General features: G+C 40.4%; 1 protein-coding gene across 2 annotated transcripts in view; it reads left to right on the forward strand.

Annotated features, from left to right (window-relative positions):
* Positions 1–22,470, forward strand: part of Insc (INSC spindle orientation adaptor protein) — a 313,322-nt gene that overhangs the window by 133,170 nt on the left and 157,682 nt on the right. The window contains exons 13-14 of one of the 2 annotated variants that reach the window (XM_048788403.1): positions 10,816–10,919; positions 21,809–22,021. In XM_048788403.1, coding sequence (XP_048644360.1) covers positions 10,816–10,905 — 90 coding nt within the window. In that variant the 3' untranslated portion in view covers positions 10,906–10,919; positions 21,809–22,021. Of the gene's footprint in view, positions 1–10,815; positions 10,920–21,808; positions 22,022–22,470 lie in introns of those variants that run through there. The other variant, XM_048788404.1, reaches the window with a different exon arrangement.

The following is a 22,470-nucleotide window of genomic DNA, read 5'->3' on the forward strand; positions in this document are numbered from 1 at the left end:
TGCCAGTAGTAAGGAGTCAAGAGAAGTTTAAGAAAAAGTACTCATATTTGTTCCTAAGATATTTTTTCCTGGTTCTTATACAAACTATTTTTCTGGCATATTCTGAGTTTTAGTTTCAGTGTTTTGGTTTAAGTCCTTCTGTGCCCCTTCTAGACCCATTTTTGGCCTTAGCTCTTACCTTAGACTGATATGCAATAGCAGCAACTCATTCTTTCTGCAGTTGCTCAGATTTGGTCTTCAAAGTACACAATAACACAATCTTGACCACAAAAACTCCATGAACTTTGTTTTTATTGTTCCCACTATCTGATAACCTATTTAGACACCTATTTTGAATTAGACACTTAATATACATCATTTATTGTATTTATAATAATCTGACAAAGCATATATTTATAAATGAGGAAGTGGAGACCATGGGAATTTGAATAGTCACTTGCGAATAAAAGATCTGGAAGATAAAATGTACTATTTTTGATTTCAAATTTTGAGCTTCTTTCTTTCTTAGCATATGAAGTATTCTGGGGCCTATTATCAGCATTTGGTTCTCACACAGGTAAGTTATGAAACTTTGCAGTGCTTGTGCCAAATAATATTGGGAAAGATTGTGAAATAACAAGAAAATGGGTAGAACTCATCAAAAGGAAATGGTCAATTAAAAATCAAGTGCAGTCAAAGATATATAGTCAAATCTACTTCTATATGCTATGTAGTTATGGAACTAAGGTTGGACTAGTCTTTGTTAGCAGAATCGGGGTGAGGAAGATTCAGAATAGCAGAGAAGGCATGGCAGGATATTCGTCATGGTATGAACAGTGGGATTGGGCCCCAGGAAGAGGACAATCAGAATTACCCAGCCTGAAGCAGGCAAGTAAGACTATCTAATTATTGGAGCGCAGGACAGGGCTTTCATATTTTTGGGTCCCAGTTCCTCAGAAAGTATCCGGGAGAGAGGAAAAGAGACAAATGGTAGCTAAACCTCCTCTTGGGAATTTCATCTTGCAGGACACATTTCCTAGAGTTTCTGACAGACAAAAGGTCCTCTGGTTGACTCCTGCTGAAAACAGTGAATACATTTTACATCTTGTTAAAGGGTTTAGTAGCCTGGCAAGAGAATAAGATGTCATGAACCAGGTGAGAGTAGAAACCTGAGAAGGGCTATCAGCACGAGGGCATTTGCTAAGCCAGATGAAAAACAGCTGTGGTTTTCAGGGCCCTGAGGGCTACCATAGAGTTAATACAAAGTCCAAAACCAACTGAGGGTGGAGAGTATAAAGAGAAGCCCCAGCAAAAAGTTGGAGCTCTAAAGGATTTCACCCTCAGTGTAAGGGTGAGCTAGAAACAAATCCCAACATCTGACCCAAAAGGCTGCAAGGAAAACTGCCAATCTTGTCTCTTGGTGCCAAGAGAGGGAAATTGTGCCACAAGATGGCCCTCCCGTGAATGTTCAGTCTGGATTCATGTTAGCTGAGTGATCAAAAAAAGAAACTAGAAAACAAAACAAAACAAAACAAAAACTGCAGGCCAAGTATTTTGATTAAAGTAGCACTTTAATCAGGTAAGAATACAATTCTTTATGGGGGGGGGACTATTTCAAAGGCCTCCAAGCATTTCCACAGATAGAAGTTTCAAAACATATAAACTCAGTCCAAAACACCTATGAGAAATGAAAGGAAATAAAATATCTGAGAAAGAAGTGAAAGAAAAATTTAGAACTAGGCCTATATTGAATATAGATATCCATTTCATCAGATTCAGACTATAAATAAGAATATTTAATTTTTGGAGAAATGAAAGGAGGAGTCATAAGATTTTTTTTTTAAAGAGAGTGAGAGAGAGAATTTTTAATATTTATTTTTTAGCTATCGGCGGACACAACATCTTTGTTTGTATGTGGTGCTGAGGATCAAACCCCGGGCTGCACGCATGCCAGGCAAGCGTGCTACCGCTTGAGTCACATCCCCAGCCCCCAGTCGTAAGATTTGAGAAGAGCAAGCCCATTAAAAATGACCAAATGGGCTTAAAACAAAGCAATAAAATTAACTCTTAAAGTAAAATAGTTGTGAGTTTAATAGGCATTTTAGAAGTAGACTAGAAACAGCTGAATGGTGAATGATGAACTAGAAGACATAGTTAAAGGAATCATACAGCCTTGAGTCTTGTGGCTGATGTGGAAGAGAGGATAAGAAAAATTGAATACAGTCAGTAGGTTCTGGAATTCCAGAAGAGGAGGAAGAAAGAACTAAGAAGAGAACATGTTTGAAGATGAAAGAGCTCGCCAGGTATGGTGGCACACGCCTGTAATCCCAGTGGCTCGGGAGGCTGATGCAGGAGGATCATTAGTTCAAAGCCAGCCTCAGCAAAACTGAGGGGCTAAGCAACTCAGTGAGACCCTGTCTCTAAATAAAATACAAAATAGGGCTGGGGATGTGGCTCAGGGGTCGGGTGACCCTGAGTTTAATCCCCAGTATCTCCTCTCTTGAAAAAAAGATGTAAGAGTTCATTGACTTCAAACATTTGTGAAGTTTATCATTTCTCCATCCAGAAATTAATGATTTCCCCCAGCAAAATGAGGGGAAAGAAACCCCTACGTATAGACATATTTAAAAAACTGCAGCACATTAAAGACAAAGACCAGATCCTGAAAGTGGACAGAGAAGAAAAGAACTAGGTTGCTTTAAAAGAAATGATCATTGGGACAATAATTGGTTTCTCAAAAGAAAAACTGGAAGCTCTAAGTGAAAAGATGCTTTCAATGTACTGTGTATCAATTCTCTTTTGTTGTCATAATAAATTATTACAAATTTAGCAGCTTAAAACAACACAAATATACTGTAGTTCTGTGGGTAATAACTCCAGATGGGCTTAGCTGGTTTCTCTGCTCTGAGTTTCACAAAGCTGAAACTTGTTAGGAGAATCTATTTTCAAGCTCATTGAGGTTGATAGCATAATCCAGTTTCTTGCATTTGTAGGACTGAGGTTCTTGTTTCTTCTTCTGGTTGTTGGCTGACACAGCTCTCAGGTCCTAGAGGCTTCTCTGGTCCTTCCACGTGGGTCTCTGTAACTCAGAGCCAGTAATAGGATCTCAAATTCTTCTTATGTTTAGAAATCTTTCAGACTTCCCCCTTCCTGCAGCCCTTTTCTTCCTCTTCCATGCATATCTCTGACTGAAGGTGGAGATAGTTCTTTGCTTTTGCAGGCTTGTGTGGAGGGGCTAGGGTTGTGGCTCAGTGGTAGAGCACTTGCCTGGCGTGTGAGAGGCCTCGGGTTCAATTCTCAGCACTGCATATACATGAATAAATATACAAATAAAGGTCATCAACAACTAAAATATAATATTAAAATAAAAGCTTGTGTGGAGTCTAACCTATAGTCTCATAGTAAATATAAGACATGCCCTTTTGATTCAGAAGAATCTTCACATGATTAATAAGCAGATGAGATATTCCAGTACTAATAGAAGATGGGATAAAAGAGAAAAGACCACTGCTCTCCAGTGAAGCATCCTCTGATGTTCTTCAAAGCTCAGTTTGATAAATTTAAGGCTGTTTATAAGCATTTTTAGGCACATTTATATTATTAAGAGTAGAAAAGGGAAATGACACAATTTTACCTTTTATTCCATCCAAATAAGGCCCAAAGCAGCATGTTGTCAACTTTTCATCAAATTGAAAAGTTGAGTTTCAAATCAACATAAGATGTTTTATCCATCTACAACTAAAAAATATTTTTTTAAAAATGTAAGATGTTTTATGAGTTAGTTCAGCTAAATCCATAGGATGAAGGGAAGAGCCATGTAATAAGCATAATATGTCCAGAGAATTTCTTGATTTTTTTTCAACCAAGAGAAGTTTGAGATATCTCCATTTTTATATCAGTGATATGGGATTTTGGAATATGTAGAATAAGCATAATTAATGAGATTACATAAGAACAGATAAGAGGCAGGGTTTTTTTCTTGTCTCCACTGGAATAAAGGGAAGCCCCTTACCAGCCTCTATTCTGGGCACATTTATTGTGAAAGGAAAGTTCAGGATTGGATACAGCTTTGATGACAAATGGCACAGTCAGTCGTTCATAGGGAGTGTGCCCAAGAAAGGATGTGGATAACAGTCATCAAGGAAGCATTGAAATAGACAAAGGCATCCGTGGATTCATATACTTCCAGATGTTCCTGAAGAGGTAGAGGAAGCATTTTGCATTCTCCAAATCAGTTATTGACTCACATTTTAAATTACAAGTCAAAGGGACACGTCACACTTGTGCTCATCTTTAATCAGGACTAGAACTCAAAACAATAGATGACATGATGTGATCTCAAAAAAGTTGCTTTGCAAGTTATTGAATATTTGAAAGGCATGAACACACACCAGAATAGAAACTTTTCTAGATGCCTTAGGAATTTTACTGGCTTTCAGGGGCCTTGTAAGAATTTTTCAGAGCATGTATTGTTTCGCATAGTTAATTAAACATAGACTTACCAGTAAAATAATCATTTATGGATGGATCACTAAATTATACAGGGAGTGAGCTAAGAAAGTCAAGTAGAACTTTTCTTAAATGAGTAGACGTCAGAAGGAAGGTTAATATTTCCCCATATAATTCATCTATATAAAATCTCATGTCCAAAATAGAAGGTATCTGATTAAGTTCAACCGTTTGTATAAGAGTACATTATGATAATGATATCCAAAATTAGTAAGTAATGGAATGCTCCAGCACACATAGCAGATAGGAATTTTGTGGAAAAGGTCTCAAAAGAAATGTATAATTTTATTCATACATTTAAGAAGTTCCAATTTTAATCTCTTCACACAATTGTTCCCCAATCTCTTCACACAATTGTTCAAGTTAGTTTAGGAAAGGAAGATTTTATGATTGGGTCAAAGAATGCAGGTGGGAAGACACTCAGAGAGGAAGGGTTTTATGCTACATCAGAGTCTCTGTTAATCAATGTAGTGAAATATACACGCTGTGGCCTTCAGTTTTCATTTCTTTGTATAAGTTTGATATCAATTATTATTTTTCTTCCTTCTGAGAAACTTCCTTTTGCTTTTATTTCAGCATACGTTTGTCATTACTGAATTCTTCCCATTTTTGTGTGTTTGAGAAAGTTTTTCTTATAGGACACAGAATTTTTGTTGACTGTTTTTTTGTTTCTTTCCCCCACACTTTATTTTTCCTCCACTGTCTTCTGGATAAAATTGTTTTCAATTAAAAGTCTGCTGCTATTCTTATCTTGCTTCTCTGTATAAAATGTTTCTTTTATCTCTGATGACTTAAAACTTTTTTTCTTTGTCATTTGTTTTGAGCAATCATATTATGATATGCCTTGATTTAGTTTTCGTCATTATTATTGTTATTTGGGTTCTATCAGCTTCTGGGGTCTGTTTATTGTTTTAATCAAATTTGGAAATTTTGGCCTTTCTTTCTTCAAACACTTTTTTTCTGGTTCACTCCCTGTCTTCTTTAAAAATCCCAATAGCTTGCATATTGTTCTGCCTAAAAATTTCCACAGTTTACTCAGACTCTTTATTCCGTTTTTGTTAAAATTAGAGTTGTGTTCTGGGTAATTTCTATTATTTTCTACTGCAATATCTAATCTGTTCCTAGTGTCATTCAATATATTCTTATCTTAGATTTTTATCTCTAGATGTTCAAATTGAGTAGTTTAAAAATACATGTATTCACATGCTCTGTATTTCCTCTTTTTTATGTGTTTTTTCTTCTTAAATATATATGTTTATAGAACCATTTTACTATCCTTCCATACTAATTCTATCATCTGTGCCATTTTGGAATAAGCTTCTATTGATTTTTTTTTTTAAATTATGAGTCCTAGTTTTATGCTTCTTTGAGCACCAGATTATTGTTCATTGGATGTAAGACATTGTGAATTTTACTTTTTGGATACAGGATTTTTATTTTTATTTATTTATTTATTAGTCTACCTATAATTGTTTCTAAATTTTATGCTACAATGTAGTTCAGTTATTTGAAAATAATTTGGTCTTTCTAGGATTGCTTATAACTTTTTTGGGAAGAATCCAATTAACCTTTAGTTTGTGGACACATTTTTTCCCACTACTGAGACAATGCTTTTTTTAGTAGTCTATCCTTGTATCTTATGAATTATGAGATTATTTCCATTCTGTCTGGTGGGAACAGAAGACTCCTCACTCTGTGGAAGCACTAGACATTTTTACTCTAATGCTTTTGAGTAGTTCTTTCCCCAGTTCTGAGTAGTTTCTGTATGTGCTCATATTGATCAATATGCAACTAAAAACTTGAGAGGGACCTGCTAATCTCCAGAAATCCTTCTCTGCACAACCCTCTCCTCTTGATAATCGGTCTGTCCTTTGAATTCTAGTTGCCTCTGTGTCTCACACGATCAACTCCATCTTCTCAATTCAGGGGGACTAGCAGCCTCTGGCTGCATTCCATCTCCTTGTATCATGGCCTGGAAACAGTCACCAGGTAATAATAAAGAACAATCAAGAGTCTCACTCTGCTCCTCTTCTCTCAGAGAACTTTTTTTTATCTCACATTGATTGATGTCCAGTGTTTGAAAAAACTGATGTATATGTTTAGTTCAAATTTTTACTTACTTTAGATGAAATTAAGTCCAGTCCCTGTTACTACTTCTTGGCCCAAACCAGAAAGTACCTTTCCATTAATTACAGAATTCAGCTATTCATCAACTATAAGGAAAATTATGTAGTCAGAAAATCCTTTCTTGCTGCTGTTATGTATCTTTCAATACATAATAAAAACACCGCTGATATCTTTTGGGTGATGACCGTGGAATGGACTCAATTGCTCCATTTAAATTAATACGATTCTTATGTATTAAGGATCATTAATCTTTTCATGTTGGAAATAGATTCAAGAATCCACAAATCAAGATGTCAGAAGTGACAAGTCTCTAAAATATCAGATAATTTTGAAAACAAGTGATTTGAGATATCAACCATACTTGAGCCTGTGAGGAGAGTTTTGTCTTCAGTCACCCAGAAGAAACAATACTGCAGAGATAGGAGTTACTAAGATATCAAGAAATTAAGTAAGTACTTTATGCTCCAAGCTATTTGTTGTTCATACCAGCATTGGCTGGTTACCCAATTACTCAAGGTCTGTCCATGTGACAATTTAGTTACTCACGGCTTTTAGCACAATACTATAACCTCAGCCTTCTGAAGTAGTTATGGAAGTTTTTACACTATGGCAGGGTTTTTTTTTTATATATATATATATATATAGCTTTAGTTTCTTGAAAAAAATGCTGTTTGGAAAGTAAGAATTACCATAAATACCTACACTACCAATCTCAAATTGGTACAGAAAATGTAACATCTGTTATTCATACAGAGAAATACAGGGTAATCTGTGATTTTTATATTTTTGCATTCATTTGAATCTGAATTCCTTATAATAAAATATCCCAATTAACTAGCAGTCACTGCTTGTGACACAATGATATGATACTCAGTATGTCAACAATTTCATCTTCAAAGGCATATATATTTCATTAGCAGTTATTATTTTATCAGCAAAGTAATTTTTTTTTCCTTCCAGGTGCTCATGCAGAATATTCAGTTATACTTTTTGATTGAACACTTTGATTAAATCTTTGTTTATTGTATATTAAAGTAACCTATTAAATGTTCTACTAGTCACAGTTAGGAGATAGCATGGCTTTCCCTGTATATTCTGAGTCTCCTTTTGAGGCATGAATCTTTTCCTAATCTGTAATCAAATGACCAAGGCCTCCTAACTATCACTAGGTAATTATAGTGTAATGCTTTCAACTTCTCCATATTTTGGAGGCCTTTTGTCCTTCCTTAGGAGTGATATGTTTCGTTTCTTCTCCATCTGTGGCTTATTAGAATTCCTGGTATCTTTTGGACTTTATTTCCTTTTGTTCAAAGACTCTTGTGGAAATTCTTCCTATAACAAGTGAAGAAGAGGACCTCACTGTGTAAAGAAAATGGTTTGCACTGGATAAATGACATTATATTCTTTTTTAAAATATTGCTTTTTATGGCACTGGGGAGGAAACCCAAGGCCTTGTGCATGGCAGGCAAATGTTCTATCACGGAGCTCTCCCCAACCCAATATCATCTTTTGAGCAGCATCCCACATGACATCCTCTTGTCTATTTCTTTTGTTCATGTCTTTTTTTGTTAAGCTCCATGGAAATCAAAGTATTGCCTATAATTTAAGATTTGTGAATTTTCCAGGAATATGCTTATAAGTATTCCACACTATTAATCAGGAGGTCCTCTATCAACCTGACCTGATTCCATGGCAATGTCAGACTTGATTCCATGGCAAGTTTCAGTACAGGAGAGATCACGTTTACCTGGAAGCTTGCATTACATACCTCCTGCACCTCTTCTGTCTCTCTAGGACTCTTCCAGATTGAATTAGACCGCTTAGGTCAGAGCTGCTGGGATGAATGTTTCCAGGGCACTGTGGCTTGGTTAAGCGGTACTCCCCAAGGTCATCATACACTACATTCTTAGACCGGGTTATTCTCACATTCTCCAGAGCCAAATTGTTGATGATCAGCGCTCATGAACTTTTACAAATCATCATGGCGTGTTTATATAATTAATCAACCTTGTGGAATTCTTTGAGAGGAATGGTCTTTAGATTTTCAGCAGTAGCTTTTTCATTGTTCTGAAATCCTTCACCAGAGACACATATATCACAGCTTTCCATGAGCTGGAAGTCCTTTAGATCAGAGAAAAGGACCAGATGTCTTTGCATTTCCAGGGAGGTTTGGGCTTGTGTTCCTGTGGTGGTCTTCATCTCTGACAGCCACAATTCCCTCCAAGTGCTCAGGCCAAAAGCCTAGAATTAATACTTGATTCTTCATTTCTCTCATGGCCTAGGTCTAGTTCACGAGCAACATACTTATCTCTAAGTTCCCTTTAAACATTCACCTTAGTTTTGGGGAGTGTGAGTTTTCTTTACTACAGAGAGTCTTTAATATGGAGTCCTAGGAGCTTTGACCCCCAGCCTGAGTGTTCATCTCCCATGTGGGGTCACACCTTAGTCCCCAAGGGCTGTGCCTAGGGGCTCTATGCTGCTGTTGGTGTCTCTCTATGCTGTTGGATTTTTAAAGAAATTAATTTGACACACTTGTCTTAAAATAGGCCCTGTCGATTTACATCTAATATAACCATCCTTGTCTACCCCCTTATTTTGTACTTTGGATGTGTCTTATCTTTACTTACTTCTTCTCTTTCATTTTCCTTGTTTTAAAAACTGAGCACTTCCCTCTCATTGTATTTTTAAATCTTTACTTAACTTCTTTTCTTTTGATGGTTATATCAAAAGAAATATATCATGCATAATTAGCTTATCAAAGTCAAAACTTAAACAATATATTTACCACCTTTCCAAACATTACCAGGGCCTTAGACTATCTTACTTTCAATCAATTCTTGCCAGAGAACTGCTATTGTTTGATATTGTTTGATTTATCCTTGTTTGTTTTTGTAACCCATATAACATTATTATTTTATCTTACATAGTCAAAATCTGTTTAGATTCACATATTCACTAACTTCTCTGCTCATTATTGATTGCTACTTCAGTCATTCCACCTTAGATAATTTCCTGAAATTTTTGTTCAAGTCTATCAGAATACACGTAAAAGGATGTGTGTAGCACATAATAGTATCTCTATAACCTCCAACCCTGGAGAAAACCCAAGTGTCCATTCAAGACTATAAAGGATAAATATTTCATTATATTCCTTCAGTGAAAAATCTATAAAACAGTGAAAAACGAGTGAATTGTTGCTCTGCGGAAAAAATGAATAAATCTATCAAAAGAATGCTGAACAAAAGAAGTCACAGAATACAGGTAGCATGATTGCATTTACATAAAGATCAAAATTGTAAAAACGAGTAACATGTTGTTTGAAGAAACAATAATACATAGTAAAATGATAACAAAAACAAAAAGTGACAAATACAAAATTCAGGATGATTGGCCTGCTGAGGGGGAAGGAAAGGGGCTGGCATCTGAGAAGGGCACGTAGGACACGTGTAATTGTAATTGTTATGGTTGAGATGTGGTGTCCCCCAAAAGCTCATGTGTGAGACAATGCAAGAAGGTTTGGAGGAGAAATGTTTGGGTCATAGCCTTAACCTAATCAGTGAATTAATCCCTGATGGATTAACTGAGTGGTAAATGGAGGCAGGTGGGGTGTGGCTGGAGTTAGTGTTTCATTTGGGGCGTGGCTATGGGGTATATATTTGTATCTGGTGAGTGGCCTCTCTCTCTCCTCTCTCTCTCTCTCTCTCTCTCTCTCTCTCTCTCTCTCTCTGGTTTCTGATCATCGTGTGAGCGGCTTCTCTCCGCCATACCCTTCCACCCTGATGTTCTGCGTCACCTGGAGCCCTAAGGACTGAAGCCTGCCATCTGTGGATTGAGACCTCTTAAATCTTAAGTCCCCCAAATAAATTTTCCTCCTCTATAATTTTGCTGGTGGGGTCTTTAAGCCAGCACAGTAAAAAAGCTGACTAAAACCAGGTTTTTTTCCTTAAATTTAGTGAGTATGAGGATGTTTGTTCTGTGCTCACACATTGTGGCAAAAGTGTTCCATCTGTTTTCCCCTCTGTGACTACTCAAAGTTAGTCAAGGCCATATGGCTGGTTTAAGCCAATGGACCATGGGCAGGATTGGGGTGTGTGTGTGTGTGTGCGCGTGCGCGTGCACATACTCACACACCGTTACTTCTGGACCAAAGGATTAAAAGGTTGATGTGTGACCCTCCCACTGACTCTTTCCCTTCTGTAGCTTCAGGTTGACTTGGAGGAGCCAAAAGATTGCAGCAGCCTGGATCTCCAGACCACTGCAAGGGGAGGAGTTCTACAAGGAAGGTGTTAGCTGATGCTGCAGAGGTGAGGAATCCGCATTTGTTGGGTTGAACTAATGGAATTTTGGGGTTCTTTTTTATTGTAATATAACCTACACTTCCTGGACTAATACATACACATATACATTTTTACATATATATTTTTATATAAAATATATAAATATATTTTACAAAATATTCTGTTTTATTTTCTTAATATTTAATAAAGTCAGTTTAGAAGGCCCCCATTCAAAATTTCAAACAAATGCAAACTGATAAAAGAAAAGCGCCACCCAGGACTTGAATGTAAGTTGGTCTTACTTTCAAACTCTTCTAGCTGGGAAGGTAATGAAAATTAATATGCTGATCTACTGATGTCTTGTAGGATCCAGAGAAGAGTGATTTGGGCAGAGATAAGTGGATGGGCATTCATTAGAATCAGCGGGATGGGGCCGAGCCAAAGGATGGCCCTGCTAACTTTGGCCTGCTCTATCTACATCATTATTGAACTTGGCCACATGGGTAGGTCTAGCTGCCCAGTGGGTTTAAACGTTCCTTGGGATTATGGTCCCTCTTGCATCTTCTTGCCATCTTCCTACTGGTACCAGGCTGGCAAGATATCTGAAGGTACTAGTTGCACTGAGTTCAGAAAACTCACCTTTCCTCTTCAGCTGAAGTTCTTGACAGCTACTATATCCGTCCTGCCCTCTCCCACCTGGACCTGTACCTTTGGCCTGGGTCCCTGCCAAACAAGACCCAGGGGACACAGTTTTCTAAGAAAAGCTGATTTCTCCAGCAGGGGGGATTTGCCAGCCAACGGGATGTCATGCGAGACAGATTGCAGACGCTTCGCCTCTGTGGCCATCAGAATCAGAAATGCTTGCCTGCCAATCAGCATTACAGTGAAGAGCTGTGACATGACAGTTGTCTGACTTGTGTTAATACATTCTAATCTTGCAAACTAATTTTGTTCCCCCACTTGGCCATCCCCGCATTGTGTTCATCCTGCCAGGGCTGGCACCATCCATCAATCTTAGTTAGTGGCCTGCTCCTTCTACCCCACAGCTGAGAGTGTCTCTGGTCCCACTGAGATGCATGTAACCCCCTCAACAAAGCTTCCTTTGCAGTCAGCTCTGTTAGAATGTGGTCATCTGGTTCAGAACAAAGATGCATGTCCTTGTCTGTGGGGGCTGACAAGATGGCCATTGTCTAGAAATGCTTTTTAGAATGGCTTTTATGGGGGAAGAAAATTCCCCATGGTGCAAGAGAAGCATTGTGGGCTTGGCTGTCACTGAACCAGTGAAACACGTCAAATTTGTTAGAGTCGATCTCACTGACCTCTCATTGGGCTTAGCTTCCACTTCTGGATGTAGAGGTCTGGACCACATGATCTTCAAGGTATTTCTTTCCTCTCAAATGTGTTTCGGCCAGTCTGTCACTCAAATGCCATTGAGACTCATGTGCTTGGTTATAGCAATTTTTTTACTTCCCTCTAGGTTACTATTTAAACATTTTGGTGGGGGGTCTTATATGGTATACAAACCCCTTGGGAATCTGATGAAAGGTATTTTTCTCCATAGAAAAATGCACTAACATAGAACTTGAGCTTAAAACATCCTGAGGTTTGAAACATCTAAAGCCCATTCATGGTCTCTTGGTGAGAAAGTCATTTTGATTTGTGTCTTGATTTTATTTCTTATCCTGGCATTTACCTTAGTTTTAAACTTGTAAGCTCTCCTAAATACATTTTTGCATTTATCCCCCAATGGAAACATATCCCATGTTCATGATCAGAAAAAAAAAATATCTTTAAAATAACCATATTACCCAAAAGGATCCATAGATTCAGTGCAATAATCATCAAAATTACCAATGGCTCTCTTTACAGAAATAAAATAAAAGAGTCCTAAATTCATATGGAACCACAAGAGACCCAGAAAAATAATAGTGGAAAAAATGGAAAGAAAGTTCAACTAGATATTCATGTTGCTTGCAGCGAGATTTGCCCATGATCACATTGACCACCTTCCCCTCTTCCTTCATCTTTTTGTTTCTTCTTCTCTTCCCTCACTTTCTTCCTCTTTCATATCTATCTTCTCCTTCTCCTCCCTCTCTTCCTTCTTTTTTTCTTTCTCTTTTTCTGAAACATTTGAAAATAAGTTGCAGAGATCATTTAATAATCTTCAAATGCAGGGGGCCTATAACATGAAGTGGAGATGTTAACTGCCTTTGGAAAGTCCTATGTAAAGGTCTGGATGCCCTTTGGGGTTACTCTACCCTCAGAACCTGGTTTCCCCTGGTCCCTCCATCATGGAACCGGGACATTCATTACACATGGGTAAGGTCACACCCATCCAATGCTGACTGCACACCTCCTAGACAGAACCTTATGTCGGAGGCCAGGTCTCTCTGGACAAGTACGAAACATGTTCTCTTCCCTTCATTTTTCACGGTCTCCTGGGATGATAAGATGAGGACACATAGCTGCAATGGAAAGCAGATGGGACTAGTGTCCCAGACATGGATGAGGTGCTGAGCAGAGAAGAAGACAGCCCACTTCCACTAGGCCCATGGGCCTAGGGTCAAATTGGCAAGAGGTATAAAAAGATGAATCTCCTGAGTCCTTGAAGAGTGGGCACCTTTGGTGTAGGTTACAGCGGGACCAATGTCATGGAGCTGACTTGGAGCGGTGATGGAGACATCTCTCCTTTGGACTTGTTGGTTGCATCTCATTTTTCTTCCCTAGTGGCCCGTCCCTGCATGAATCTACCCCATGTCTTCCCTAAGTCTTTGAGAGTAGGCTCAAGAGGACCTGGCACTCTGGGTCACTCCTGGAGCTCTTCCTTTTAACAGCGGCTCATCTGGCGCTTGGATAAGGAACAGACAGGTGATGGCTACTACCTAGCCTGGCTCCTCCTCCCCATCCCCAGGTTCAGGTCGGGTTTGACCCAGCTGACATGCTCAGAGCTGCCAGCCTGTCTTCCCCAGTTTTGCAAACCATCAAAAGACAAGGAAGTACCTGTGATTTTCTGATGAGCCACAAGAGGGGGAAGTGTGAACACAAATGGAAAAAGGGGGGGAAAAAAAAGAAGAAGAAGAAAAAAAAACCCAAAACCCAGCTGGGAAATGAACAGCTTTTCTGCGGCCCTCACTCCTGATGCCAGGCTAGCAGTTTCAATCTGTTATGACTCTCTGTCTCTGTCTCTCTCCCTCCTCTCTGCCACTGTTCTTTCTCTGCCTCCCTCTCACTTTGTCTCTCACTTTCCCTCTGGAATTTCTCTGGGAAAAAAAAAATGCAAATTCGTTTTGCTGCCTCTAGGTTCAAAAATCAATTACGCGATTCCTGGATGGGGGAAGTCCAAGATCAGAGGGGTTTAACTCTAATCTTAGTATCAGTCAGTGAGGAATTGTAGAAGCTAAACTCCTCTCTCGTCACAAAAACAAAACAGAAGGGCCAAAATGAAAAGCTGGTGCTGTTTGGGTGGCAAAATAATCACAGTATGTGTTTGCATAGCTCTCCTTGGGCTGGGAGCGCTTCTGAGTGCTTTTCGTGGATGAACCATGTTAATCCTCCTCGCTGCCCTCTGAGGAAGGTATCACCACTAGTTTATAGATGAGAAAGCTCAGGCACAGAGAGGTCAATGAACTTGCTCAATATCACACAGCCCATGTTGGAGCCAGGACTTCAAAGAGGCAGTCTGGGTTGAAACTCTTTACCCTTAACCTTTCCATTGTAGCTAGATCTTAATAATAAGTATAGAGTGTTCAGAACCAGGGGATGATGATTCAGCCTCCCACAATTTAATCAGGTCCGGATGCTGTGTTCTGCTCATGGGAATGCATTCTAAGGAGGATAGTTATTGATACTGGGAGCTGCCCAGGTGAAGGTGCTGGAAATCAGATCACATGAGGATTGTTGGCTCATGAGAGGAGGTTTAATTCAGGGGGAAAAAAACCCATCAACCTGAGAGTGGAGGCCAGGAAAATTATTCTCAAATATCTGCAGAAACTTGGGAGCTGTCTCTAGGGGCCTAGCAACTGTCTTCCTGAGGTCCCTGGAGTTTCTCTGGGCAGAGGCATTATCTCTGGATTATTTGGGCCTAGGCTTTCTGGTCAGTCCCCAGACAGGCAGGAATCCCATGATCTGGGAAGGAGGCTGACCCCTCATTTGCGCTCCCTTTACTTCCCACCAGGCTGTCCAAAAGCACCCACTTCTCTGGCTGTGGGACTACTGTGTGAATCCATGATAGAATGCAATTTGAGATTTCCTCATGTGTTACTGAAGATGTACCAGGACTCCCTTTTCTGTAAAAACAATGCTGTATTATTATGAACACAATGCATGTTCAATGTGGAAAATTTAGAAATCACAGTAAAATATGGAGAAGAAGAGTTTGCCCTGTCGGGCCACCCTGAGAAGACCAAGGTTCACATTTATTTTATATTGCCGTGGTCTGTTTTCTTTTCTTTTCTTGTCCCCTATACCTATATCCTTGTTCACACTCTTCTTAACGGTCCTTCGTAGAAGAGCCATAAAAAAGACTCAAGAAATGCCACAGTCCATTGTGACACATGAACCAGGGCTTCCATCTCAAAAGAATCTCTCTGGTTCAAATACTTCAAAAATCATTCTGAAAAAAAAAAAAAAGAGCAGCAAGGTGATTTCCCCAGGGCCTCCTCCGAAGTCTGGAACTACCTAGGCAGAGAACACAGACTGTGGACTTGGACTTCTTGATACTGTGGGGAAGGGAGGAGGAGACAGCTCCAGGCCTAGAGGCTGTTGTGAGCCTAGAGGTACTGAGCTGGGCACTCTACTCACTGATTCACTGATTTAAGTCCACAGTGATGGAGATGTTCAAAGAGCATGCATAGACCTTGGTCTCAGAAAGAAAATCATCTTGGGAAAAAGCTGAGGGTAGCCAGCGGAGAGAACAACCTGAGAATATAATGGAGAGCCTGGTCTAAACCTCAGCCGGGGAGGGAGTTGTTGGAAAAGCTTGATCTAGGGAAGGAGGATTGGGTCTGAGCTCTAAAGGGTAAAGTGGAGTTGGGGAGGGGAGAGGGAAAAGGCTATTGTTATGGCTTAGATGTGAGGTGTCCCCCGAAAGCTCCCATGTGAGACAATGCAAGAGGGTTCAGAGGAGAAATAATTGAGCCTTATCCCAACCTGTGAATTAATCCCCCAAATGGGATTAACTGAGTGGTAACTGACGGTGGGTAAGGTGTGGCTGGAGGAGGGGGATCATTGTGGGTGTGGCTTTGGGGTATATATTTGTTGAGCTGAGCTTAGTCTCTCTCGGCTTTCTGATCATCTTGTGAGCTGCTTCCCCCCACCACACTCTTCCACCTTGATGTTCTGCCTTACCTCAAGCCCCAAGGAATGGCACCGGCTGTCTATGGATTGAGACCTCTGAAATTGTGAGCCCCCAAATAAACTTTTCCTCTTCTAAAATTGTTCTTGTAGGTCTTTTAGTCACAAGCAGTGAAAAAGCTGACTAAAACAGATATTCTAAGAAAAACGTAGAATTTGTGCAAACATTTCTAGTTGGAGGATGCATCACATGTTCAGGAAGAAGAGACAGATAACAATCGAGAGGGAATGAGGAGAGTGATGCACACAAATTTAAGGACCTGGAAAAAGAATGAACTAGTATCGTTCATGTAATAACATGGGTGAATACTACAGACTTAATTTTGAGTTAAAGAAGTCAGACACAACAACATACATAGAATAGGATTCTTTTATGTTAAGTTCAAGAACAGACAAAACTAGATTATGTCAGTAAAAGTCTGGGTGGCGATTATCCAGAGGTGGGTGGTCACTGGAGAGGGTCTCAGAGGAATCTAGTCGGGTACTGGAAAATGCCTCTTTCCAGATAGTGATACTGTAAGTGTATATTGTAAAATTTCATGAAGTTGCACACGGTAAGATCAGTTCACATTATATACTTTGTTGAATGGTCTAACTGAAGAAATACACCTTACCACTCTAAATGTTCAATAAGCACTCAAGACAAGTGAGGTTTTGAGAGGGCTGATGCTGCTCTGTAAGCTGATTGTCACCGCTGAAAAGTAGATAAGGGTCTACTCCAGAGTCTTCATCGGTGAACTCCTTCTTCACTGGGAAGTCTGGCTGGGACCAGCGGAATTCAGCAGTGTGCTTGGTGATATCTCCTTGGTCTTGGAGAATGATGAAGACCGCCTACTCTAGGGTGGGGAAGTGAAGAGGGAGAGAAGAGAATGAGGAGTCCTATGAGGGTTGGGTTTGTTTTTACAAATTAGGAAACTGAAACCCGCAGCGCGGTGGCAGACGCCTGTGCCTATAATCCCAGCGGCTCCAGAGCTGAGGAAGGAGGATCGCGAGTTCAAAGTCAGCCAGAAGCAAGGAGCTAAGCAACTCAATGAGACTCTGTCTGTAAATAAAATACAAAATAGGGCTGGGGATGTGGCTCAGTGATCAGGTGCCCCTGGGTTCCATCCTCAGGCCCCACCCAGCTCCCAAAAAGAAAAAAAAAATTAGGAAATTGAGAGCTGAGAAAGATGACTGCTACAGTTCAATTGATTTTTGCCTCTCCCTTCCTTCTCCCCCTACAAAAGAAATCTGGGTTGAAATCCTCACCTTCAAAGTGATGATGGTATTAAAAGGTAGGGACTCTGAGTGGAGACTGGATCCTGAGCTCCAGCCTAATGAATGGGGCCAGTGCCCTTTTGAAAGAGGTCCTGAGAGCTGCCTTGTCCCTTCTCCATGTGAGGAGGCACCGTCTCTGAAAGGCACACTCACCGGGACCCTGGATCTGTCACTGCCTCATCTTGGACTTGCCAGCCTCTGGAATGGTGAGAAGTAAATGCCCAGAGTCTAGAAGCCCCCAGTCTGTGATCACTTCTGATACCAGTTCTCACGGACCAAAACAACGACAAAGCACATCCTAGGGCTTGCAGTTCATAGGGCTAGGCAGTTCCAGTGAACCCTTTCTTTGTGAAAAAAATGAAGAGTTATTTTGAACACCCTTAATTAATTAATTTATTTTTAACAGAAAGGAGCTGCAGTGAATGATTTTCCAAAGAGAACCCAGATTTGTTTTTCCTCCTAAACACAGAGCTCAGTGTGTCTCCTCAATATCTAGAAAATGATCCTCTATTAATGAGCTGGAGTCTGGGACAGGTGTCCCTGGGCTCATTCACATCTTCTCTCACTGGAGCTCACCGACAGTGCCCTGAGGTCAGAATTATTAACATTTCCACTTAGCAGTTGAGGAAAATGAAACATAAAGAGGCAAAATGATTGAATTAACAATGATTTGAACTCAGGTCTGCCTGATACTGTGGCCTTCAGTTTCATTTGCTATTCTATATCCAGTTTCTTCCTGGATCTCTCCCTTTCTGTGAGGAAGCATTGCTGCTTTTGAGCCCTTTAAGGATTCCTCTGTGGTCAACTACACTGGAAAGAGCAGTTCTGAGCTGATAGGGGTCCATTAGCAAGCCTCTTACATGCCGCTTCTGATGCTCAACTGGGGACTCCAGTGGAGGACTTGGAACCTCTCCCTTGCAGCAAACAAACACAGAAACCCTCCCTTGGGGCCGTTGTTTAGTGCCGCAGAAGGGGCTCTACAACCCAGGGAGAAAGAGGGGATGCAGAGAGTGTGGCTATTTATCATACGTCACCAAGAGGTGAGTGACAACTGAGCCCAAGGGATTTGAAGGTTCAACCTTGCCCTAGTTCAGTCCTACACCCACGTACAGAGTGTGCAAAAATTCAATGTAGCTAATTAATCTCTTTGTGATTCCTGGTATCAACTGTTCTGAACATGCATGTGGAACTGGAAAAAGAATAAGGTTTGAAGCCTATAAACCAGGCTCTGGGCCCCACCTACCTATTCTGGTGAGCACTAGAGGTCAAGTAGTCTTTGAGAGGCAACCTATTAAAGCCTCAGTTTCCTCAATTTTAATGTGGGACAATAATACCTTGACAGTGTTGTTGTTGGCATTCAGTGAATCACACACAGGTGTCTACCATACAGATCACAGCCGAGCAGCTACCCAAATACCTTGTTTTCTTGTGTTTCCCATTAAAGTGATTTTTTTAACTTTATTCTTTTTCTTACGGTTCTCCAGTTCCCTTTTGGGTTCAGTGGCTATTCTCTGTGCAGTTTTCCTATGTGTGCGTAGGACCTGTGGGTGGTAGGACCTGTGTAGTGCCCATAAGCAGTGAGAGTGGAATAGTGTGGCTACTCCAGTGTCACTCTCTCTCCGTTTCATTTCCTTGTCCCTGTTGATCAAGCGGGGGATGAAACTTGACTAGGCCTTGACAAGTTTCCTAAAGGCGGTCTGGAGAAGAGAGGGTCATGGGGCAAGAAGAAAGCAAGGGTAACCGCTCCCTAGTCTGAGACCCAACACCTTTCACTTCAGCTCACACAGTGCAGAGGACTCCAACCCCAGTGGCTCTCTGTGCATCAACTCCCCAGGGACACCTCTCAACCCTGATTTTCTGACACAGGGAGAGTAAGATGATGAGGTTGCATGGTAGACCAATGACCTTTCCTTGCTGTTCTTGCTTCTTGATCCCATGCATATGGTCCCATATTTATACCTGGAACCATGGCCAGTGGCTTCCAAGACAGTTCATACCAGTTTGCTGGACCTGAGGCCCAGCTGCTTCTCGTGGACCAGCCCCCTAGGGTGATGTGTCAGATACTTTGGCTCAGTTTCACCTTAGGGGACAGCTGAAGCCATAGTCCATAGATGTCTCTGAAGGCTGCCTGGCCAAGGGGGAGAAGAAAACTCTTTGTTCTCTCTTTCATGATGGCAAAGGATTCATCTGGTGATTTTGTAAGGCTCTTGGGGTCCACAAGCCAACCAAGACTCAATGTTTGTACTGTTGCCAGTGAGTAAGTCCTTTTCTTGTACTTTCATCTTAAGGAGACTTGAAAAGTTGGTAGAAAGAGAAGACCAAAATCGTTAAGATACAGACACATGGACCAAGGTGATGAGCGGTGCTAGCATTTGTTTGCTATGGTACAAAGGAGGGATAATAATAATGTTCCTTCATTTCAAGAGGCAGCAATCAGTTTGTGGAAGGCCGGGATAATGGCAGCAGGTGAGGATTGAGCCAGGCAGCCAGGGAGTCTGCTTCTGATTAAAAAAAAACCCATCTCTGATTCAGTGAGACTGTGTAACTTGAGGGCAGGGTGGTGAGATGTGTGTGGGTGACGCTGGGTGGTGCTTCTCAATGGTTCCCAAGTTATGTGGGAAACTGGATGAGAGGAGGCTGGTTTTGGGAGCTGGTTTCCTCCTCCTACCAGATGTGATGGGCAGTGGGTGCAGTGTTAGGGAGTCTTCCATGAACCATGATCTGAAAGTCTGCAGCAAGGGTGATGAGGAAGGTGATGAAGTCCCACTTTGTGTTGGGGCTCAGACTTCCTGCAGTGCGCCTACTCTGCTCCACGTTAGCCAAGGAGACCAACATTCCATGGGCTCTTTAACTCCTAACACCTTGATATAGTCTTTGAGGTTCCCAGAAACTAGTGAGAAGAACATTCAAAATCTATCAAAATGGGAGAAACTGTGATAGTAGCATAAACAAGGAACTATGGGGGTCCAGAAAAAGGAGCAGCTGTGTCCTGAGGGTGTGGGAAAACTTCACAGAGGAGGTGATGCTGGACGGGGCTTTAACGATTGAACAGGAGCTTGTCGGTTGAGAGTGTGGGGAAAGGTCATCTGTCAGCGAGAAAACACCTGAAAAGGCACAGATGTGGGAGACAGTGTGACATTCTGGGGCATGTGGAGTAGTGGAGTGAGAGATGGGGTGGGGTGACAGGAGGTGTACCTCAAAAGTCACCTGGCTCCAAGGTGAAGCTCTTTGGATAACATGCTAAAACAAGCTTGAACTTATCACTGTGAGGAAGGCAGGAATTGGCAGAGTTTTTGCCTTTTGAGCTTAATGTTTATTACATGCACAGTATAGGTGTATTTTAAGAATTAGGTAATTCAGATAAATAAAACAAATCCACAACCCCAACACAATCAAGCTGATTATTCATTCTCTATCTCTTTATCCATCTTTCATCCATCTTACCGGATTCTCATCTTAAATAAGAACATATACATCTAAAATATATACATATGCTTCACTGTTTATTCAGATTTTTGTTGTTGTTTTCTAATTTAACAGATGAAATACTTTTTCATTGCTAACAAACATGGCCTTATCTTTCTTGTGGTATTAAAACACATGGTATTTTAATGCGTGGATACACTCCTAGAATTTATTGAACCATCTTCCATTATTGGAGATTTGGGTGATTTTCAGTTTTCTCCATTGTAAACAATTGGTAACAGATTGTAATGTTTTTGCAGAAAATAAGCTCTGTGGTATAATCAAACCCTGTTTACTAAGGATATAAAAACAATGTGAATATGTACTTGTGCAATATTCTAATTCTTTCTTGTAGTCAAATCTATAGAAATATAATTGACAACTTTTTAGAACTTTGGGGTATTTAAATAGCCAGATTTTCAGCAGGGAAGTAGTTAAAAGGTTTCCACATAGAAGAATCATTCTGGCGGCTGGTGTTAGGAGAAGCCAAGGGGAAAGCTGCTGTAAGACCCTGTGTGAGGGGTGATGGGGACTCAAGGAAGAGAAACCTGGGAGAAGCAACCAACAGAAACATTTGTGATTTGGTCTGGGTGACAAAGTCAAGTGGGAGAAAAGTGGAATTTTAAGGGTGTTTTTTAAGGCAGCAATAGACTTTTATTAAATGGAAGAAGAGAAAGAGTTCAGGGCTTGTCCCCCTGCCCCCAAATTTGCATATTGAATTCCTAACCCCTAGTACTTCAGAACGTGACTGTATTTGAAGTCAGGGGCTTTAAAGAGGAATTTTAGGTTGAAATGAGGCTGCTAGGGAGAAGCTTAATCCAGTGTGACTGGTGTCCCTATAGGAAGAGAAAATTCAGACACCAGTGGCCACAGAGGGAAGAGCATTGAAGACACAGAAGAGGAGCAACTACTAGCCCAGGAGAGAGGCTCGGAAGAACCGAGCCCTGCTGGTAACGTCATCTCCAACTTCTAGTCTGCAGAATTATGAGAAAATTAATACATTTTAAGCCTTTCCAATCTGTGGTATTTGTTAGGGCAGCCCAAGCAAACTAATTCAACTAGAAAACAAGGAGAGGGAGAGATCAGGGTGGGTTGCGGTTTTAAAAGTGTTTTCTGAATCCTCCTTCTACGCTTTCTTCTTAGCCACTAATGAGTTTGTAATATTTTTGCAGAAAAGGAGCTCTATGGTATAATCAAACCCTGTTTACTAAAGATATAAAAATAGTACAACTAATCAAATCAAAATGGTGTTATCAAAGGAATTCCCATCAATTTTCTAACCATTTACTAGATAACTCTCTCATTTGATTAAAAACTTTTTTCTTTTTTTTATGAGCAATTGATCTTTGTAAATTTTCTGTGTGTTCCCAAGGTTAAGTGTTTCAGCATATAATTATCCTATATTGTGTTTGTGAACCTCCAATAAGCTGCCCTCCATTCTTTGTGGACAATTTCAGCCTTAGGTTTGTTTATCTATGATTATTAACATATTTAAATGCAACTG

The sequence above is a fragment of the Marmota marmota genome, unplaced genomic scaffold, assembly GCF_001458135.2.
Source record: "Marmota marmota marmota unplaced genomic scaffold, marMar, whole genome shotgun sequence".
In the NCBI taxonomy this organism is placed as follows: Eukaryota; Metazoa; Chordata; class Mammalia; order Rodentia; family Sciuridae; genus Marmota; species Marmota marmota.